The sequence below is a fragment of the Colius striatus genome, chromosome 3 (genome assembly GCF_028858725.1).
Source record: "Colius striatus isolate bColStr4 chromosome 3, bColStr4.1.hap1, whole genome shotgun sequence".
Lineage (NCBI taxonomy): Eukaryota > Metazoa > Chordata > Aves > Coliiformes > Coliidae > Colius > Colius striatus.
In genome coordinates, this window is record NC_084761.1 from 18609079 (window position 1) to 18632015 (window position 22937).

The following is a 22937-nucleotide window of genomic DNA, read 5'->3' on the forward strand; positions in this document are numbered from 1 at the left end:
GTGGCAGCGGTGGGACGGGGTGTGCCCGTGCGGCTCACAGCCGCTTTCACCGCTCCGCGGACGGTCGGGCTGCGCAGATCCGAGGAGCTCGGGCCCGGGGGGTGCTGCGGGGCTGGGGCCGCCCCGGTCCAGACTGACGCCCGAGCGCGAGACCTCGCCAAGCCGCTCCGACCGGGAACCGCACCAGGCAAGGCACCTCCGGCGGCTCCTTCTTTCCCCCTTCCGCCCCTCCGTGTCCTTTTTTATTAATTGTACTGAATTTGTACGTTTTGCGGCGAGCGCGGTGCCCGCTGTTCTCACCGGTGCTGAAAAGGAGCTCGCTTTTAGGCACTCCCGACGCCGGCGCTGCGGCCGCCCCGGCGGGCGGCGGAGCAGCCTGAACTGGCCTGGCTTGCGCTGGCCTGTCTAGATGGAGGGCGGGGGTTATGGGACATGACGGAAAGAATTGGGCTACTGCTCTCCAGTGTCCTGTGTCTTTATAGGGATGTAGACGGCCTTTTCCGGGCGGTGGGAGGTTCCTGGAGCACGCAGTCTGCCTGGGGGGCGGCTGGGAGCGTTGTCTCCGGCGCGGGGTCCCCTGGAGTCCGGTGCGGCTCGGTGGGGGTCGGGACCCGGCTGAAGCCTCGAGTCATTAAAAGCGCTGTCGTCGGCAGAAGTAATTATTTTGTGTCCTTGAGAATATTTAGCTCCTTTTGAAATAACTTAAAACTAGTGTAATTCCCGTGAACTTCGTTGCTGCTGGAAATCCTGCCTGACGGATGTGGGGAGTATGAGGCCTCTGCCGGCACTCGCTTGCAGAAGCATGGTAGCCGGGACCGTGATCCTTGATCAGGGAATTCGCCACAGTAAACCTGCTCAGAACTGCTGATTCCCGGCGTGAATGGATGCTAAGAGATGCTAAAGGATTGCTTAAGACCAAGTTATGCTCAACTGTCGGAACCAAGGACTCTGAAATGTAGGCTCAGAAGTGAGCTGTTGTAGTTGTCGTTGTCTCGATGTTTTGTGTTCAAGGCAATTTTTTTTCAGCGTGTCCGAATTCCACAGTTTCCATAGTTTCTGTTGCCTCTAAAATGTTGTCATGCTGCTTGCAGACTACGATTTGCAGTTTGTTAAATTATGTGAAAGTCCTGTGTTCTTTAGAGGTCAAAATGACAAGTCAGTCCTTTGGTGACTTGTGTCATCTCAGCATGAAAATCTGTTGGAATGCAGAAACCCCAGCTTAAGTAAAAAATTGACCAGTTTTGTTAAAGGTCTCATTCTGACAGGCTCTTTTCATATTTTGAGGCTCATCCAGATGTGCCCTGTCCTGCTCTAGAAATGTAGGTACTATTTGTAAGTTGTTGCATGTTGTTGTGTAAAAAGACATTAATGGTAAGTATCTCAAAGCATGTGAAGAAGTGATGATGACTTCATACATTTTAGTAAAAATAAGTTAGTAAAAACGTTTGTAAAAACAATTTCCTTTAAAATGCACTGTTTTGAAGTGAGTTTCTTCTTTAGTGATCATACAGTGATGCAGGAAATACTGTGTTAGATAAGCAATAACATGTGTACTATGCACTTCAAGATAAAAAAAACAGGACAAAGCCTCCTCTGTAAAGAATCAGTAATCTAAGGACCTGGGCATGGATTTGAGTTTCTGGTTACGCAGTGCTTTCCCCTGTAGTAGTGTTGGTAAGAAGAGGTAACTTTGACACAATGGTGTATTAATTGAGCAGTAAAGATGCATAGGGCAATGGTCTACTGTTCAGTTGAAACAATGCTGAGTGAGAACGATTGGATTTTATCTCGTCTCTTCATTGACTAAAGTTGCCATCCTTAATTATTGGAACTTGTAATCTAGCCTACCCTTTCATCTAAGCCACCTCCTGAACTTAGCATACAGGACACTTTTCTCAGCTTGCAAATTCTTTGTAGACTCATAGAATGGTTTGGATTCAAATGGACCTTAAAGAGAACCAGGTTCTCCCACACCTTCCACTAGCTCAGGTTGCTCCAAGCCCCATTGAGCCTAGCCTTGAACACTTCCCAGGATGGGGCGGCAGCCACAGCCTCTCTGGGCAACCTGTGCCAGTGCCTCACCGCCCAATTCTGTAAAAACCCACTTGGTCTGAGATACCCACACTTTTCACTATACACACGCTTTGTGTGGTTGCCTATTGGCAGTCACGTTGCATGCCAACGGCATGCATGTTGCTTGTAGGTGGAACACGTTCTCCTAGAGGTCTGCCATTTTAGTACAGACACTTAGAAAAGAGATCAATGAAAAGCAGCAATTAAAAAAGATGAAAATTCATCCCTAACTTTTTCTCTTGAAATTTTGATACAAAATCAGTTTATGAACTTTTGGTTTGCTTTGCCATATATTGCTTATCTCATTTTAGTCTGCAGTTACAGACTGGTTTAAACCAGAAAGAGTAAGACAAGATGTACTTTTAATTTTCAAAAGAGATAGTTTTGAAAGAGGGAGTCATCTGCGGAATTTCAGCAAAGGTGCACTAAGCAGTCTTAGGTAGAAATTATTGTTGCCTGCCCTTTGGGCGTGAGTTACTCTGAGCGTAACAGGCCCTGATTTATTTAGAAGCCCTGACCAGAAGTTATTACTGTTTTTCTTGAGAATAATTGAAGTATTTCTAATCAGATCTCTTTTTTTTCTCACGAGGCAGAAATGATAAAAGGTCAAAGCATATGACTTGTGCCAGTAATCACGCACGCTTGCTTCTAGCCCTGACAGAGATTTCTTTCATAGTTCTGGGGAAATCACTTGTGTGTTTTACACCTTACTTTCCTCTGATATATTGGAGTGACTAGGTTTGCAGTCATTTTGGTTTTCTTTTTTAAGATTGATGTTTCAAAAAGAAAAACTTAAAAGGTAACAGACAGGAAAGCTACTGCCAAATTACAATTTTTGTCCTTTGTATTGGATTGGTAGGCTACTACTATAAAGAAAAATGCAGTTTCATTAGAGCTGCGGCTTAACTCAGTTTTCCTCATTGAGTGCGGATCTTTTCTCCTGTGTGGGAGATACTTTTGCTCTGCCATATGGTGATTCATACATGCTTATGTGATACAGGATTCTCAGACAAAGTTTTATTAGTTTCTCAGAACTCCAGTCATGCAACAGTATTGCTTAACACTGGGCTGGAAAGCAAAAACTTCCTGTCTCAAGAACTACGGGAAAAAGGCAGGAAAATAAGACTTATTTTGTTATGCTGGAGCAGTTTGCTCTTTTTTTGAACCAGTAGCAAAGGCACTTGTGTTCTTTTAAAAAAAAATGTATTACTGTGCTAGTCATGATTTGTCTGTTCCCAAAATGTGAAAAGCTCAGGTCTTAATAGTTTTTTTGAGCATTTATGAGAAGATCATCTTTTCAATATGTTCTTCATTGCTATATGAGCAGTAACTGCCTCAGAGAAGGTCACAAAAGAGTTTCCAGTCTGACCTATTTTTATTTTTTAACAGTATGCTTGTCCCTTAACCTTCAAAATTGACATTTTCCATGTTTAACTTTTGGAAGATTGTTTTAAAGAGTGGTCAGTCATGCATGTGAGAATAGAAGAAATACAGTATGTATGTGACTTTTCTGACAAGCACAGAAACGTGGATTGTGAGGTAATTGCTTTGGAGCTGAATCTGACATAATGAAATACAGATTGATCGTAAATACACCGCTAGTGCTTCTAAATACATTGGAAAAATATTGCTACACTTCACAATAGTTAGATTTATGTAGATATATTTATCAATAAAAGATGTGGTCTTCTTTTTAAAGTGATCTTTCTGTCCCTTACTGAACTGAGAAAGATTCTGGCTGTTGATTCCTTAACATTTCACTTGAATATTTGACAACAAATACTGAGCAGCTGTGATTGAGAATCTTCCTAATTTTAGAGAGGAGTTATCTGTGTGGATATGACTTTGGTAGCATGTCTTTGAGGCTGCACATTCTTACATGAACATGCATACTTCCAAAAGGTCATTAATTTTTTCCTAAGCTAATCACTTAACAAGTGTCGTGGTTTAGCCCAGCCTTCAATGAAGCACTACAGTCTCTCACTCAGTGCCCCTCTATCCAACCCCACCCTTGTTAGGATGGCAGAGGCCCCAGTGAAATGAGAGGAAAAAGAAAGGATAACCAAAGTTGTTGTGGATTGAGACAAGGGCAGGGAGAGCTTGCTGCCAATTACGGTTCCAGGCAACATAGACTCCAGTACTCAGAGAGGAAAGTAGGAAAGTTTATTCTAATACTCACATGAAACAGAACAGAACAAAAACCTAAAACAGAGCAGGATGATGAGAAAAATACAGCCAGCACTTTAAGATCTCCCTCCTCAATCCATCCTTTCTTCCCAGGCTCAGCTCTCTGCTCCTGATATTTCTACCTCCCCCCCTCAACGACTCAGGGCGGCAGGTGGGGAATGAGGGATGTGGTCAGTCTCTCACAGATGGACTCTCCCACTTCTCTCATATGAGGACCTCTCCTTGCATTCTTCCCCTGCTCCAATAAAAGGTCCCTCTCATGGAACACAGTCCTTAACAAACTTCTCTGGTGTGAGTTCTTCCCAGCAGCTGCAGCTTCTACCAATACAGGGTCCTTCACACAGGGGACAGTCCTTGGTAAATATCTCTGGTGTGGGTTCTTCGCCACGGTTGCAGCTTCTGAAGATACAAGGTCCCTCTCTTGGGACATGGCCTCTTTTGGGCATAATTTCAATGGGCTTCTTTGGTGTGGGTTCTTCCCCACAGTTACAGCTTCTGTGAATATGGGGTCCCTCACACGGGACACAGACTCCTCTGGCCATAGTCACTGCCCGTGGCACAGGGGCTTTAATGAAGTGAGTCACATCCCCTGATGCAGGGTCTTTAATGAAATGCAAACAAATCATTGCTTCACCAGTCCTCTCCACAGGATGCAGGGGAATCTGTGCTCCAGCACACCTCCTCCTCTCTTCCCTCTCTGACCTTGGAGTCCACATCATTGCTTGTCTTTCTCTTCCAAGTCCTTGCACCACCATTAGTAGGAAAAGAAAAAAGGGACTGAAGAAAGAAGGAACAGGAAGAACTCTCTTCTTCTGGCTTCTTCTTGAAAAGTGATCATGGAGGCATCTAATTGGCTCAGCCTCAGAAGTGGGTCTGGCTCAGAGCTGGGGAGAGTTGTGAGCAACTTCTTATAGGAGCCATCTTTGCAGCCCCTTCCCCATTACCAGAAATGGCTTCATGTCAAACTATGACAGCAAGTTTGTACTGCAGAAGAGTTGCAGATCCCTCAACAATTCCTTCTGTATCCTGTGCTGGTGAAACTCAAATCTGCTAGAAACATCAAAGGTGGTTTTACCACTGTAGTTGGAGCAGAAAGTGTTGAACCACCATCAGCAGCAAATACTTTTCAGTGGTCTCTTCTATCTCAAAATCTAACAAAACTTCTGCAGAAAACCCAACACCACTCTCCTAGTAAAGGAGATCTGAGAAGCTCTCTCCACTTAATCACACAGAGAGGATCGTGAGAATAGATGCATAATTTTCCCTGTGCTCTTTCTGCCATGTTTAGGTATATGTTTAGAATTTCTAATGATTTATTCTTTCAGTGAATCTGCATTCTGTTGAAGCAAGGCTCAGGGGTCTTTGCTAAGAATTTTTTTCAAGATGAATGATACTGTCTAGGGTGCTAGTGATAGATCAGGCACTTCATTCTTAAATTCTTTCAGTCATCTGAGTGGAATCATGGCTTTGGTGACATGTTGATTGTTGATGTTTTTGGTCTAGTGTTTACCCTTTCGGTATCTCATGTACTAGCAGCTTTGCTTTTCTAGTGGCTAAAAGAGCAGGTCCACTGCCAATGTCAGTTTAGTATCCTCTGTAATTAAAACTTTGCAGGAAAGTCTTCTGTTAATAAGTTTGTATTACCATTATTCTTCTATACTTCTTGTTGTTCCATGATATCATATTTAGAGATATCAGGCACTGCAGGAGAATCTGAATCCTAACATCAAGCAGAGTGGTAGAAAGAGCTATGCTCTTACCTTAACTGGGACACTGATGTAAGCTTACAGTAATGTTTTGTGTTGACAGGATTTCAGCACAGCTTGTCCTGCTGAACCTGGCCAGTGTCAGTGATGGCAAGACTCCCAAGTGCTGCACCACATATCCTGTGGATCCTTTTCTTTCCATATACAACAAATGAAGGTACGTTTGTAAAGGTTATAAATTATTACAATGAAGTTTTTATTGACAGCATGACTAATAGGCAACACTATTACTATTAATTAACTAATACAAAATGCATAATTTCAAATGTCAGAAATATCTGTATACTAGAATATTTTTTTTTCCTTTTTACTGAGCTTTTACATAAGAACAACTGTGATGGTTTGGCCCTGACTGGGTGCCAGATGCTCACCAAGTCATTCTATCGCTCCCCCTCCTAAACAGGGGAGAGAGAAATATGAGAGGTTTGTGAGTAGAGATAATACTCGGCAATTAGCGTCACAGGCAAAAACAGACTCAACTTGGGGAAAAATGGTTTGATTTATTAATGAATGATCAAAACAAAACAGGGAGATGAGAAATAAAACCAAATCTTAAAACACCTCCCCCACCCCTCCTTTCCAAGACTCTCCTTCCTTCTCCACCAGTGGCACAAGGGATGAGGGATGGAGGTTACAGTCAGTTCATTACAGATGGACTTTGCTGCTGCTTCTTCTCAGGGGGAGGCCTCCTCACACTTCCCACTGCTACACTATGGGGTCCCTCCCCATGGGAGACAGTCCCTCACGAACTTCTCTAATATGGGTCCTTCCCATGGGCTACAGCTCCTCACTAACTGCTCCAGCATGGGGCCTCCCACGAGGGCAGCTCCTTACACCCTGCCCCAGTGTGGGTCACCCACCGGGAGAACAGTCCTTCAGGCACTGACTGCTCCAGCCTGAGTCCCTCACGGGATCACAAGTCCTGACAGCAAACCTGCTCTGGTGTGGGCTCCTCTCTCCCCACGGGCTCCCAGCTCCTGCCAGGAACTTGCTCCAGGGTGAGCTTCCCACAGAGTCACAGCCTCCTTCAGACATCCACCTGCTCTGGCGTGGGTTCCTCCACAGGCTGTGAGTGTGTCTCTGCTCCCCAGTGGCCTCCACGGACTAACTGCAGGGGCACAGCTGCCTCACCATGGACCTCACCACAGGACCCAGGGGAATCTTTCTTTCAGGGCCTAAGCACCTGCTCTCCCTTCTCCACTGATCTTGGTGTCTGGGAAGATGTTTTCACATTCTCACTCCCTATTGCTGCTGCAGTTTAATAAGGGCTCAGAAACTTCTTCCCCTTCTCAAATATGTTACTTGCAAAGGTGTTTCCTCAATCGCTAATTGGCCAGGCCTGGGTCACCTGTGGTTCCATCCTAGAATTGACTGGCATTAGACCTGTCAGCTACAGGGGAAACGTCCGGCAGCTCTTTAATTAAAGAAGCCATCCCTGTAGCCCCCCATTACCAAGACCTGGCCCAGGCAAAACTACAACAGCAAGAAGAAATAGGAATTTGTGGGAAGAATAAACTGAGATTTGGAAAGTCATCTCCTGGTTTCTCCATTATCCAGTTTCTGTTGGATACCTTGCAGCAAACAAGGTGCTCACCAACAACCCAGGGACATCTGTGTAGAAATCCCATAGAGTAGGAAGCACTAGTCTCTCATTTGCTTATTTTCTTAGCTGCCACTGTTTGCCACGTAGGACCATGAGAGAGCTCTGCTCGTGGAATGAAGCCTGTAGATAAAGGACATCTATTATCAGTTTGCATTCTCCAAAGTGTGCAGAGTTACTAAGTTGGAGAATTTAGGTGACAGGATTTGAACAAATTTTGCAGGCACTTGTGACACATTATACTCTCTGGCTTGTACCTGCACAGGGGCAGATGACTGTCATGATACGTTTTTTATGTTCTTCACCATTCTTTTGGTCTGGCAGGACATGTAGCTGTGTGAAGTCCTAATGCTACTTGCTAGCTAATGCTTATTTTCTAAAGTTCGAAAGGCAGGGGCTGAATGTGGATATTTCTTTTTCTTGTGACTTTTATGATACTTGATTATAAAGACAACTTAGATGTTTTAAAAACATGTTTTCCAACAATATATTTTTATTTTCTGGAAAATTAATCTTACTTTCTGTAATCTTTAAGCAGTTCCACAATAGCTTACAGTGTTTGGGTTTTTGGTGGTTTTTTTTTTAAAGCAAAAGAAAATACTTACAAGAAAATTTCAAATAACCTGTCTCTAAAAAAGAATATTTGTTAGGTACTTTCTGATGTACTAACAGCACAAAAGTAGTGAAATGGTACCATTTGAATTAATGAGATGGACCAAGGTTTGCAAGAGTGCATTGTCTGGGTCATCTGACCTAGGTAATCCCACATTCTGTAAAGTTTGTATCAAAGTTTAATTTTGCAGGTTTATTTTTGCCCTGGTTAGCTATTTTAAGTTTCTTCAGCATGTTATTCTAGTTGAGCATTAAAAAAGAAATCCAGTATTTCAGTTCCGTTTTAACTACATGAACTGAAAACAAACCGTATGCTTTATGTGGTTTCAAAAGGAAATGATCAAATATCAAGGTTTAGAAAATACACAGTGTAACAGAGGTGGAAAAGGGACAAAGTCACAGGAAAAGAATACTGAAGGTAATTAAAGGATTCTGGAAAGACGTGAGGACACTGACAGGCAAAGTAAAGTAAAACTGTTAATCATCATAGCTTAACACAGCAGGAGGAGCTTCATTTAATTGAAGTATTCTTGAAAATGTAAGGTCTTTAACACATTGAAAATTAAGGACATTTGTGTTGAAAGGGCTTAAAATGTTAGTACTTATTTTAAGTGTATCTTAAAGAAAAATAAACTAACAATAAAAATGGCAATCAAATATAAACAACAGCAACAGGATAAGTGGATGGGTTTTTTTTTCAATAAATAAGCAATATGACTGTTACAGTATTGCAGAAGTTTAATCTCTAAATTGCTGCTCTTCTGATGATTCTTGGGCTTTTTGAAGAATCAAGGACCATGCAGAACAAAGGGGATCTAAATGTGGTGCTGCCATCCAGACAAGATATAACTGAAAGATGTAACTAAACCAAAACAAACCATTTTCTAAGTATTTGAACACTAATGAAACCATGAACTGCAGTGAGTTCTGGGATTATAACCAGTCAATGTACCACACAATTTAGATTATGATTTTTATAGAATTTTGAAATGGTTCCTTGACATTTCCATACATCTCATTTATGTAAGTGAGACTTACTAAGGTTATTGAGCTTACTCAAGTGTAAGTACTGCTTGGTAGTCAAGTTTTGTGGGAGACCTTTTAGAAAGGCAAGTGATGTGTGGGTTTTAGTGAGGGCAAAAGACTCTATACTGACAGTATCCAGCAATTAAGTGTTTCTTTGAGTCAGTTTTTTTTAACTTTTATTTTTTTAATACTTTTACTGAAGTCCTAGAGGGTCTGATGGTAGATTCCATTGTATGTTACGCAGCATATCCACTAAAAAGCATCTGACCATTATGTTCATTATATTTGCGGAACCTGTGCTACAAATCAGTACAGTATCAGGGTACTCAGAAATTATATCAGAATAAATAACACAAGTGGACTACAGAAAAGTAGAAATGTAGGACAAATACAATGAAGTTAGGTATTTTCGACAAGTCTTTGCTTGGGAGGAATAATCTGGAACTTGGGTACTTGCTGGAAAGAACAAGCCTGTGAAGCAGCAGTGGCTGAATGACAAGCACCCTACAGGATGTGAGTTGCTGGCAACTTAATCTTGAATTTGCAAAGCAAATGACAAGAATGGAGTTAGTAATGTGCTGGGCCAAGTAAATACAATTGCCCGTTGTGAAATTGCCTAGAGAAACCTTTTAGTAGAGTCCTCTAGGAAACTATCAGAAAGCTGTCAATTCTAAAGACTAGCCAAAGCTATTCTAAATTTTTACAGGGAATTGAGATGGAGAGCAGGAGAGAAGGATCTTTACCACTTGTACAAGAAAAGGGAGTTATTGCTAATATTTATCAATAAAGAGTAGTCAGACACTGACAAAAGCAAAGAGTTCTCTGTAATGGTAAAACTATTGGGTATTTCTGACTGCTTCATTTAGAAATGATCACGTTCCAATGCTGCATTTCACACACTGTTAGTCTTAATAATGGCATGACCCTACTGTCACAGAACTCCTCCTCTTCATTATTTCACCCATGCATTGTGATAATGGCTAGTGAGGCAGGAAGGGATACTGAGGATTGTGTATTGCCTTTCCATTTCCAGTTCTAACTGGAACAATAAAAAAGATATTTTGACCAAATGTCTTATTTCTTTTTTTTTTTTTTCTTTAATGGTGCCAGTGAAAGAGATAGTAAATGCAAACATTGGGAATGCAGAGACTTTAGGGTTTTCATGACTCTCTCCTGGTCTCTGAACACTATCATCATAATGCAAAGTAGAAGACAGACAGGAAATACTAAGTGAAAGTAAGAAAACATGTATACTAGAAGAAAGCCTGTGACAGGACAATGCAGTGGGGAGGCAGATGGCATGCATTTGGGAAGCAGACTACAGGCACTGATCCTGGTCTGTCTGTCTATTACCTACATTTTGACTTTTGAACCTTTTGTATTTAACACATAGGATGATGCTGTTTTGCAATTAAATGTTGATGACTTTTAGGTAGAGCTATTAGAATCAGGTTTTCAAGGCTAGGAAGACCTATATTAAATGAGTTGTGGTTTTCTACTTCAACTTTACTACTGCAGGCATTCTTCCTCTCCAAGACTGTTAACTTTGTCTGCAGAAAGGTGGAGACATTTGGTGGCATGCGTCTCTATTTACGTAGGACATGAAAAATAATAATGCTATCACTTAAGTTGTAGGGGATTGGTAGCTTTGTTTCGATGAAAAAGTTAATGTTTCTGCTTAGTCAGTTTATTATTTTTCTTCTTTTGCTTCTCATCATGTGCTGCTTCTCCCTAGCTATGACTGCAAGACATGTGCAGGAATTTGCGTGCTTCACTGACTATGACAAAGAGCTGGTGTGTCACTGGAAGGTGCCAGCACAAGCAAATTGCTCCAAAGAATTCCTGCTGTACTACAGGCACGAAGATTCTTCTGCTGGGTAAGTGTTTACTAAGATGTTACATTATCATTATTGGAACTTCATATATCCTATAATAATTATTAGTTCTGATTCCTTCCCTCTGCCATTGGTGTCTGGGACAAAATGTAATCCAGATTATTATTCTTGCCAGGAGGAACACACATTGCTGCAAGTAACAACACTCTTTGTTCAGTGGTCTGCTCTTCTGCAGAACTCTGCACTCTTTAGTACAGAAGAATGATCAAGTCCTCCTTGTAGGAGTAGTAGAGCTCTTGTGAGTTCACCCAACTTTCATTTCATGCAAAATTTCACCTCCTTCAGGAGAATTCTTACCTGATTTACCAGTCTGTAGTCCATGTAAAAAGGTACTCTCCTCTGGGGCCCAGATGATTATCTCTGCATGCACTGTAACTCCATGTTCAAGCACTGACTCTTGTTCTGTTCTGTAGCAGGGCCAGTCATCCTACAAAGCAAGGTGCAACAGACTTTTCCTGTTCCTCTCCATATGATTTCTCCACATGGACACCCAAATAACTTCACTTTATATTAAACCTGCTCTTATACTAGCAAGCTGTCAGTCTGCTTCTTCGGAGGCTGAGGTGTGATAAGGGTGTTAATTTCTCCTCTTGGGATCAATCCCTAGGCTTTCTGTCAAGTTTTTTATTTGTGTGATACAGATATCCATGAGGTATTTTGGGAGTGTGGGGAGTTTGAGGGAGATCAGCTTTGGTTTGGATTTGTTGGGCAAAACATTTCTAGAAACTGAGCTTGTTTGTCTCGTATTTTAGTAGCTTTACATATTGGGCAGCTTGATTTCAACTTTTCAAGATATAGTGTGCCTCACTCTCTATAAACATCACATCATTTTCTTCTTGCTTTTCAGTAATGAGGAATGTGTCCCCAAGAGTGGAAAAGACAGTTTGAGGTGCACTTGCACAATATATCGAGATTATTTTGTATCAGGCCTCACGTATATTCTATCTCTGCAATTCAATGGGACTGATATGTGGAATTACACTGTTACACCAGCTTTGGTTGGTAAGAAACTATTTACTTTATCTTTAGGACATCTGTTTCCAGGCTTTGCAATCCTAGCAAACTCCTCATTCACGTCACTGGAACAGTTTTTCCTTACTAGAGGTGAAAAGTGCCATGCTGGCTTTAAACCAAACGCGTTTTGCATTTGAACCTGATTCTGAAGTAGATTCTTAGGGAAAAAGTATATAAGTATGGGACAAGCAGAATGATTCTTCCTCTAGCTGTACCCCCTCAGCTGCCAGTTGACAGCAGTTTGGGTGCTTAGATTTGTCTGTAGTGCATTTTATTTGTGCTGTAGAAGTCAAGGATGACAAAGAAAGTGCTACTTCCAGTTTCTAGAAAGACACTAGGCTATCCCAACTGAAATGTCTTCCGTTGTTCCTCTCTCTGTCATAGTCTGATTATTCATGCTGGTTGAATCATCCCCCTGAACAGAGATTTTTACAGTAATTGCTGTTGGAATATAACAACCAGTGATAAAAAGTTAATACCTCTGCTCTTGCAAAGGACAGAGAGTAGACACAGTTTATGTCTCTCTATAGACCCCGGGTTACTTTAGAACAGTATACTTGTCACCTCGAACACTCAGAGAAGTCATCCACATACTTTAGGCCAGCACTCCTCTGCATTGATGAGCTGGTTCTTTTCAGAACGCTTCATTGTCAGTGCTGCTTATCAGCAAAATCAGGAGGAGCCTGCATCAGTTTTTAAGAGACAGGCAGCCAGGCCAGCCTGGCTGCAAAGCTGTTGGAAGCTCTGTGCCTACCCCACAGCACACTATGCTATTGTGAGGGCACAGAGTGTTCCCATTTTTCCAGGCTGAAAACTGTGTCCACTGCACCAAAAGACTGAACTTGGAGTTTGCTCAGCCAGCTTGAAGACTCAGTGCTTGTTAATGAATACCTTGCAGTTGCTCTGGTTTGGCCTCTATGTCCTTGTGATCCAAAGCATAGTGAAAGCAGCTAAACGCATTGCCTGCGATGAGATTCTGATCTCTGGTGAATGTTTGTCTCTCTGCTTCTCCATTAGTGCTTTCACACTGCCATGTTCTCCTTAATTGTATTTTTTAACATACAGTTAAGCCAAGGGCCCCCAAAAATCTTGCTGTCCAGAAAGTCGAAAGTGGTAATTTCATTCTGAGCTGGGAAGAGAGCTACTCTTCTCATTCCATACTCTCTGGACAGCCGGTCATCTATGAAGTGAAATACTGGAGGAAGCTGCACCCGACAGAGGTAAGAGACAGTCAGTCTCTTCACTTTCTATTTCTCTGAAGCTTTCAGGTTTAAACAGTCTTCTGAAATGTCTTGAGAGTATTTCATGAAGAAATATAATGGCCAGCAAGGGGTCCCACAATGTTCCTCATCACACACTTGACACAGGTCACATTGCCACAGAGTGGTTCAGCTGGGCTTTAAAGGATTGCAGCCCTTCTGACTGCCAGCCCAAACTGTCTGCTCTTCACAGTAGACAGGGCAGAGATTGAAAGTACAACACTTCTGTTCCTTGAACTTCAATTGCTCCTTAGACACCAGGAAGCTGGAGGCTGTTCAGGACTACATGGTGTACTTGTGGCATTTCAGACAACCTCCTGAGCAACCCAGCCCAGCACTTAAGGGCTGATCTGCTTCTGGTAGGGGAAGAACATGGAGGCATGTCACAAATACCACCCACTCATGACAAGAAAATGCAGTATCAAGCACAGCAGATTAGGTATGCAGCTGCTCATTTACCCATTTGTGAGGGGCACTGAACACTATTGTTATTTAATTGCTTTCAGTAACCTTTTACTTCATAAAGCAACCAAAATGAATTTTCTCACTGTCTTTTCAGATTTCTGTGAAAGCAATTAAGTATGAGGCAAAAAGCTTTGAAATTACTGCAGGCTCCTTGAGGAGAGGCTATGATTACGTTGCAAGTGTAAGGTGTAACTATACAGACTACCCAGCCTACTGGAGTGAGTGGAGTGAAGAAGTTGAATTTCACTATGGTAAGCATTGTAACAAATAATAGCTTGATAAAAGGATGGTATGGTTTTATAAACCCTGTCATATATATCCCACTGCTTTCCTCTCAGAGGAGAGTTAATGGGAATCACTGTCTTCTTCCTTTTGAATATATTATGGGTACATCTGTAAAGGGCTTCAAGGAGACTAAATGTAAAGAGGCAACTCCTGAGGAAACTTCAGGAAGTGAAGACCAAGGGAAGCTGGATTGTTTAGCCTTATGAAAAAAAGACTGAAAGGGGATGTGTTTGTTCTCTCCAAATATTTAATGAAGTAAGACACCGGGGAAGGAGAAGAGGTATTTAAACTAAAGAACAACATTGACATAAGAGCAAGTGGGTGTAAATGAAGAAGAAATATTTATGCTCCAAATTAAATAATATTTTAACCATGAGAGGGCTGAGAGTGTATAAAAATCTGGAGAGTGGCAGAGAGGACAAAAAGCATAGCTGCATTACAGTGAAGATGATGATGCCATTTTAGGGACTGTGTGACAGTTTTGTCCCTGAGTGCTGATAAGTGGCCTCACAGAACATGTTGGCTGTCCCAGCTTGTAACCCACGCAGCAACTGATTGCAGTACCTGCCCTGACCTTTCAGACACATCACACACCATCGCCACTGGCAGCTGTGTATCTTCTGTTGTCCATCTGCTGAAGGCTTTATTTTATATCCTCTGAAGGAGCGTTTCTTAAGGCGCAAAAGAAGAGCAATGAATTTGCTGTTGCCAGGACATGTTTTTATATGCACATGCACATGTTAATGTATATATTTATTTAACAGATTACCAAGTAACAGCTGAAGACATTCTGCAGATGGCTGTTCCTGTATCCTGCATACTGATCATGGCAGTATCTGTAATTTGTTACTTCTGTTTTACCAAGTATGTATCATACTGTTCACAGGTTTTATAGCAGTTTGCACAGATACCAGTATTGCTATTGATTAGATGAATGTCTGGAACCTAATGTTTTTCCTCAGTATTTTCATCTGGCTCTCTATGAGCAAACATTTGATAAACAAGAGTCAGTTCTGTCTGTCATTTTCTGAATAGATAACTGAATATTCTCTATTCGTCTTAGTAGAACAGACTTGTTTTAACATCCAGAACAGGCTGAAGTTATGGGGTTTATTGGTTTTGGAACCTAGTCTTTGCTGGAGTTCCAGTAATGATGGTAAAATTTTCTTTTACATTTTTCAGTGGTAAAGTGAAAGTGGTATCGTATCTGTCTGACACATAATTTCAAACATGATTAGAAGATCACAGGACTGTGGTTGTGCAGCGCAGTCACGCACCAAACATACAAACATCTTCACACTAGTTTAATGAAAGGCAGCACTTGAGAGATGTACAGAACAAGCACTTCCTGTTGTTACAACGCAAATGGCTAAGAGGGAAAGAAGAGGGAAGCCAAAATGCAGTCAAAGCAAACAATTTTAATTCTTCCCTTGCAGAGTGAAGAAAGAATGGTGGGATCAAATTCCAAATCCAGCAAAGAGCCATTTGGTTGTAGAAAACGTCAAGGTAATTTAAGAGCTTTGCATTAAGTACCTTTCCCTGATCACTACAAGTTGAATGTCATAAATGCTGTTGTCTGGCTAGTGCAGACGATAATTTACAAGTGTTCTAAATCTCATTCGTGTTTTTATTAGTTTTCAGTTTTGTCCTACATTGGTGAAATTAAGTTCCCTTTCCATGACTTAAAGCAGAGTCACATGGAAAACCAAACGTAAGTAAAACAAAGGGAAAAAAACCCAAACTCTGCTTTACAGCATAGAATAGTTTCCTGTTACATAAATATTAACTGTCCTTTCCTTTTGACTTCCAAAAACAGAAGCTGCGAGAACTGTCTGTCTCAAAATTTGTCAAGCCAAAACTTCAAGGGAAAAGATAACATCAGAAATGTTGAGAAATCTTGCAGTTGCCACATCAAGTCGGGAGAGTGGTTTCCAAAAGGCAGCAGTCCAGTTTTAACCCCTGAGACAATTGTGGTTGAAGACTCTATAGAAATCTGTGAATGTTTAACAGACATTGAAGTTGAGAGCCAGGAAGAGACTGGTGACCATATCACCATGTTTGAGCCTGTTGAGAGCAGCAACAGTGCTTTCAGAGAGCACAGTGAACACAATGATGCTCTAGCTAGCATGTTTATGGAGCTTCTGGCAGATGAAAACAATATGCAAGACAATAACAACACAGATATCATCACAGGTGAGAATGAAACCTTTGCAAAACTTGCATTAGAAAATCCATCACAGCAAAATCCAAAGGAAAGCCCAGCCCAGAGTCAGCAGCCATGTGATGTTTCTCATCCAGTCTCCTTTTTCACCAAAGCCTTTCAGGATGACTACAATTGTAGTACAGCCAGCAAGAAGTCAGAATTATCAGAAGAATCCTTTGAATCTGGCTATCAGAGCTCAGACATAAATTCTGCTTCTCTGGATGCAACAGATCTTCAACATATGATTCATCAAAGTCTTTTTCCATGCAGTTCTGAAAATCTGCATGACTCATGTGCCCTGTTCCAGGAGTCTCCAAATGAACTATCATTTGTGACCAAAAAAGACAGAATAAGCAACCCTGCACCCCTGAGTTTCAATACCCTGGAGTCCCCATGCATGGAGATGTGTAGCTCTGCATATAAGAGCTTTAACACTGTTATCTCTCCATCTTTGGAGCCTTGTGGTTCTGCCTACAAGAGCTTTGACACCCTTATGTCTTCATCGGTGGAGCACTGTGGCTCTGCGTACAAGAGCTTTGATACCCTTGTGTCTGCATTCAAGGAACCAAACAGCTCTGCATATAAGAGCTTTGATGCCCTTATGTCTGAGTCTATGGGTAACAGTAGCCTGACTCTGTGTTTTGAAAATGAGTGCTCCTTACCACAGTGTTCAGAGACACCAGAATTTAGCTGCAGAGATGAAATGTATCGATCTGCTAGCAATCAGACGTGTTATACCAACTACAGATCTCCCAGCACTGAGCTTGATTTTCAGAACACCTGTTCAGAACATACTGATTTTCCATCTTTTTCCAAAGATGCAAATAGCAGTGCTTCAGCTTTCCTACCAGGAGAAGAAATACATAAGCAAGTGACATATCAAAATGTTCAAAAGAAAGGGAATATAATTTCTTGCCCCACTGGACCTCAACCATCTGGTTATCAGCCTTTTCATAATGCAGTTAAATGTAATGGTACATACTGTGACAAGGACTGTGAGGTTACCTCTGAGTCACTGTATGACCCCTTCATTCATCCCTTGTACAACAACCTGAGAGAAACACCTCCAGACACCATAACCTGTGAACCTGGCCAGAAGACAGATGACCATGTATGTTTGATTGTACAGGGTTCTGACTTCAGCATTGTCCCAGATTTAGCCTCTAGTGAGAATGTCACACAGACCAGTGATGGCAGCCATTGGATCACCAACTCTAATGAGTTGTCTAGTGATGGCAAAGATGAAAGTACCAGCAGAGACGATTTGTTAGAGCTGAACTATCCAGATCTTAACAGCAGAGAAAGAACTACAAAAGAGACAAAATCTAACAGCTTTAACTGTACTGGTAAAGGAATGCAAGAGAAGAGCAGTAACAGTCTAAATACCAACTTTGACTGTCATAGACACAACCACTTGAGGAAACTTGAAGGTGCAGAGGAAAATAAAGACATGATAAATCATGCAGTAGGCAGGAAGTGTGGCTCAGCACCTCACTTACCAGAAAAATCACTGGACAACATTGGGCTAAACTTAGAAAGAAAAACTGCAGAGCCTCTGGAGCACCTGGTCTCAGACAAGTTGTCACTTCATCATTTTGTGGATAACTTCTGTCCTTCCGAGTCTCACATCATGCACAGGAAGGATTCCAGACCAGCAGCTGCGGTTAAAAAGGGATTAGTAGAATCATTGAAGGAAAACAGCAGGAAGAATGAGAAAAAAGTGAAACTTGTCCAGGCCCTTGCCCAGGAGAACAATTGCTACATGAAGGTAGCCTAGCCACGCTAGCCAAGACCAGGCTAAACCAGGCTTTGGAGATAAACTGTATGGCAAATTGAGACATTGCTCATTCTTCAGTTTTGCCTGAAGTGAGGGCTGCTGTGGTTCAACTGTGGATCTGGTTGGCTCAGACCCTCCTGCCTGCTGCAGGGCCAGCAGCCAATGTGTGAGCTGGGCCCGTGATGGTGAGCACTGCAGCTGCAACATTGGCAGGGAGGCAAAGCCAGAGCTGAAGTCTGTCTGCTCATGGTTGTTCTCTAAAAGTAAGCAGCAGCTGCATGAAGTAGTTCTCAGTACAGCTCTTGTGGTGTTGCCCTCGCTCTGTACGTGGCTTGAGAAACACAGAAAGGTGATGTGGAAGGTGCCGACACAGCTGGAAGTGGGCCATGGATGCCAGTCAGAGGGGAAGTGACTGACTTCCTCAATTTATTTATTGATGGGGGCAGGGAGAAGGGAGACCCTGTGTGCCTAGCCCCAGCTTGGGGTGTATGTTTCTGTACTTACTCAATTAAGACTTGAAATAAAGACTACTGTCATTTGGGCTTAAGCAATGCTATGATTGATGATTAGTTTCTTATTCTATAGAAATGAGTAGTTATTTTATAGTTCTACGTCTGTAAACTGAATTGAACATTTCTAAGGCGTGTTTTCCCAGAAAGTCTATCCCATTTACAGTCAGACTTCCTAAACTGATGGAGCACTTCTGTGGCAGCTTCTTGTTCAGTCAGATCAGGAATTGTGTGGCTTTAAGGAAGTATATACTTCTCATTGGGTAATTGTTCCAAAAGTTTTACTCACAACTGTGAACTTTTTTAGGGCATTATCAACAATTTTGGTATTGTAAATTGCACCTTAGTATGCTGGCAGTGGCACAAAATAGTTAAGAACAGATTAGTAGCTATCTGTATTAAAACATATATGTGTTTTCCCATTGTTTTGAAAACCCTATTTGCATTGCTATTCTTAAGGAAGGCAACTAATGCCACGCACAGAAACTGGTTTAACATGTTATGTTAATGAGGTTATTGCACTCTTCAAAACTCAAGTTGGCCAAGTAGTAGTATCTATGCATCAGTTTTGCAGTGGTAAAAAAGAGTATGTAAGCCCTGGAAGGAGACTCACAATGAAGTTTTAGATGTAATAGATAATATTTGTCTAGGCTTACTTTTACTGAGGTTGTGGTTAGTGAACGATCTTACTGCTTGTAGCTGAGGTGCTGATGAACACGTTATCTGTTTTTACTGAAAATACCAGGTAGAATTTTGTTTTCACTCAGGTGAGGTTTAGTTCTGTCAGAAATACTCTTTTCTGCATGAGGACAGTCACTGCTGTAGATAATGTCAGCATAAATTCTGTGAAGTAGGAGGGCTGTGAGACAGACAAACAAAGAGGCTTTCCAGGGTTCAGTGCTGCTTGCTTCCCCTTCTGCTCCTGCAGTCTCCCTGTGTGCTCTTTGTCAAATCCTCCTGGAAGGCTTGCACTTGGCAGGAGCAGCCAGGAGAGGTCTGCCCAAAAAGGGTTGGAAAGCTATTTGCTGCAGCACTTCCCTGCTGAGTCCCAGCTTCATGCTGCCTTTCTCTGGCTTTTTGTCTTCTATATAGCTGTGCCCTCCTGTCTGTTCATTTCTGTTGGATGGCTTTCTGTGTGTGAATATTTTTCCCCTTCTCTCTATCTTCCATATTCCTCTAGTGAAATCAAACTGTAACTCTTTGAGAAAGGGGAGTCCTATTCCTATACCCAGAACTGGCTGTGTAGCTGGCCAGCTCACCCCTGTCTTGGGGTAGGCATCACGCATGAGTGCAGTGGGAGCTCGGTTCATTTTCCATATAGAGGTGTTGCTGGGCTATAAAACACAGGTTTCAAATGACAGGTTTCTGGCCTAAGGTAATCTGCCTGCAGTTTGTGGGAGTTTGAGGTGCCTCCCAGGACTGCCAGGGAGGTGTGCTGGCCTGTGCCACTCCTCCAGAGACCAGCCTGTGCTTGCAAAGGCAGCATATACTCCTGAGAGAGGAACTTTGCTCCTGAAGGACCAAACATATCCTGTTCAGCTAGTGGAGGGGTCCTACCAGGACAGAGAATTACTGATTGTATGAAGTGTATTTACAGTATTTTTCAGTTTGTTTTGCAAGACTACAGTGCAAGTAGAGGCTTATGCCAAGTTTTAGCCTAGCTGTAATGCCTTTTATTACTCACAATTACTCCACCTCCACCTCTCACCTGGCTGCCTAGCAAGCATTAGCATCCTGATTCACCATGATTGGAATGGGTTCCTGAGAAAATCAGGTGTATTCCCAGTTCAGGAGAAGCTAGTTCTGATACACCACTTTTCCTTTGCAGAGAATGGCTGTTGGCAAATGCCTGTCAATAACAAGGTTTGTCATTGCTAGTATAAAACTAACAATAACCACAAGATGAGGTGACCACAAGACTAGTATGGAGCAGGGGCCTAAGGATGTGAGGTCAGTTTAGGAGGGATAGGGACAAGTTGATTTAGGGTGAAGAAGGAGTCAGCTTTTTTTGTGTCTATATCTTGCTTTGGGACCAAAGCAAGGTGCAAGGGTGTCCAAGTGCTTGTCCAGCATGAGCTACGAACTTTATCTAAGAAAACTTCTATCGGTGACATGGCCAAAGGAACAAAGGGTGAGAGAAACAAATGAGGGAGTTGTAACCTCCAAAACCTTTCTCCCTGGTGTTTACCTCTGACTGTGACAAAACTCTTCAGTGAATAGAGACTGAGAAAACAGTTTGGTTTCTCCTAGTCATGTCTTTTCTGTAGAAGCCTCCTTAGGGAGCATGATTTCTGCAGTTTTTACTCCAACTCTGACAAGCACTTCCAAAGAGTATAATTTTGCATCCAGTTGCTTTCAGCAAGAATAGGTATTTTTGACTAATTCTCAGGGGAACTGCCCGTGCAGTGCACAGGCGTGTGCGTGTGTGCACACAGGTCACTTCCTCCCCCTCTGCAGATTGCTGAGCACAGAGTCTGCCCCAGGCTCCCACACGCTACACCTTACTGGAATTTCCATCATTGTCACCACGCTGCTGGGCCTGGGGCAGCCATGTCACACCATCAGCTTCTCCTCAGACATTGCAGCTGCGACATACAACCTTGGGGGCCCCTGACTGAACTGCAGTCAGAAGTGAAGCAGCAGCTCAGCATGAACTTGCTGACAATCAGTGCAATGAAGCCAAGGAACCAGCCCAGTTTTCAGCTGCAGGAGTATCATCTCTCAACACAGAATGCTGCAAAGCTTGAATTGCCATACCTCCCTGTGTTTTCCCAGAGTACCTAACAACAGCCATCAGCAGCATCCTTGGTTTGCCAAGTCCTGATTATCCTATTCCTTTGACAAGCCGAGAAAGCAATGTTGAGGGGAACTTCACCCTCCTTCTGTGCTTAGCCCTGTCCCTTATGTCCTGCTTCTGTCTTGTCCCTTCTATGGCTTTCTGCAACATGGAAATTTCCACAAAGCTGCATTCTACCCTTCCAGCAAGACTGCTAGATGGAAGACAAACTGGCTGGAGCCCTCGATGATCAGAGTGGGGAACTGTCTGCTGTGGCATGTTTAGCTGCACAGGGGGAGGAGCAGCTGTTTTCATGTTCTTATCCAGAATACCTTCTACTAAACACTGACAATCTGTGCAGGAGACCTAAAATTCAGTATTCTTAATACAGAGAGGCAGTTGTAATGACAAGAGTTGGTATAGTACCAGCCCATGACCCACAGCCTGTCTTTGATTAGAGAGATGACTACACTAGACCTGCTCTTCTCCATGGAGTGTAGCAGGTGTCCTAAGGAGCTTCTGTCCCAGGTCAGTGATGGATCAGCCACTTCCATGCTTCTGTCAGTGCTCCATTGTACAAGAGCAGGGCATTCACAGCAGTGTGGTGTTTGTCCTGTCCTTGAAGGTTACTAAGTTGGTGACTGACACCATCAGTGGGACTTTCCTACTTGCTGCTGTTTCCCCAGCTCTTAGACATAGGGGAATTTGTCATAAGCTGAAGAGTTTGAGGTTGGCTTCATCTCCCCAGCTCAGCCACTGCTGGTTTCACTTGCAGCGAACCACCCACACAGCACCAAGTGTTATAATAGGGTGAGAAAGCACTGGACTGTCTTCTGGGGGTAGAATTTCCACACTTGGCTCAGGATAAGCAGCCCCCAGTTCTTGTCTTGATATTCTAGAGGGTTGCTGTGAGAAGCAGGTCTGCACTGACTGTGGCTGGTCCTGAATTTAGTGCTCTTGGGCAGAGGTCTTGAGGAACTGGCTCTGGCAGCCTCATGTTGTGCTGTGCTCTTTAACTGGCACCTGTGTCTGGTAGGCTCTAGGCTTAAAGGTTTTGGTGTGATCTGCTCCCCCACTGCCTACCTAAGGCACTCCAGAAGCACATAGAATGCTTCTTCTCAACATGTGGGAGGCAACAAGGCCATGAAGTACCTTGTTACCTCCACAAAGACAGGAATTAGGACACATAATTTAGCATGTGCTACCTGTTCCATGGCCTTGGTCTGAGCTGTGCTGAGCACCTGCAACAGATGCTGTTGTCTAGAAGCACCAGGGATTCTTCCCACTTTGGATGAGGCCACCTTTGCTGTCTTAAAAACCTCCAGCTCTGCTCCCTAGTGTGAAAGACCAACACATTCAGCTGGAGAGTTCAGTCCATGTTGTCTTTGTTTTGCATGTTATCTGCCCTTGGTTTCATTTCTTGCTGCTCCTAGCACATCACTTTCCAGCTTCTGCACAGGCACGGTGTGGGGGTGAGGTGTGTGGGAAGC

The 22937-nt window shown here is 42.8% G+C and overlaps 1 protein-coding gene across 2 annotated transcripts; it reads left to right on the forward strand.

The window, feature by feature from the left end:
- Nucleotides 1–12: 12 nt before the first annotated feature.
- IL4R (interleukin 4 receptor) lies at nt 13–18718 on the forward strand. Of its 2 annotated transcripts, XM_061993760.1 has the most exons (10): nt 13–187; nt 6070–6183; nt 11000–11141; nt 12007–12161; nt 13239–13393; nt 13992–14148; nt 14947–15046; nt 15619–15688; nt 15817–15893; nt 15999–18718. In XM_061993760.1, exons 2-10 carry the CDS (start codon nt 6114–6116, stop codon nt 18160–18162), a joined length of 3090 nt encoding a protein of 1029 aa, XP_061849744.1. In that variant the 5' UTR covers nt 13–187; nt 6070–6113; the 3' UTR covers nt 18163–18718. The 2 variants fall into 2 exon arrangements, with proteins under 2 accessions (XP_061849744.1, XP_061849746.1); XM_061993762.1 differs by lacking the exons at nt 13–187; nt 6070–6183; nt 11000–11141; nt 13239–13393 and having other exon boundaries at nt 12036–12161.
- The last annotated feature ends 4219 nt before the right edge of the window (nt 18719–22937 follow it).

Bases quoted from the DNA above. Each gene is read 5' to 3' on its own strand.
- IL4R (XM_061993760.1), top strand. From the start codon at position 6,114: ATGGCAAGACTCCCAAGTGCTGCACCACATATCCTGTGGATCCTTTTC. The intron at 11,142-12,006 runs GTAAGTGTTTAC...CTTGCTTTTCAG, and splicing joins CACGAAGATTCTTCTGCTGG to TAATGAGGAATGTGTCCCCA. The intron at 12,162-13,238 runs GTAAGAAACTAT...TTTAACATACAG, and splicing joins TGTTACACCAGCTTTGGTTG to TTAAGCCAAGGGCCCCCAAA.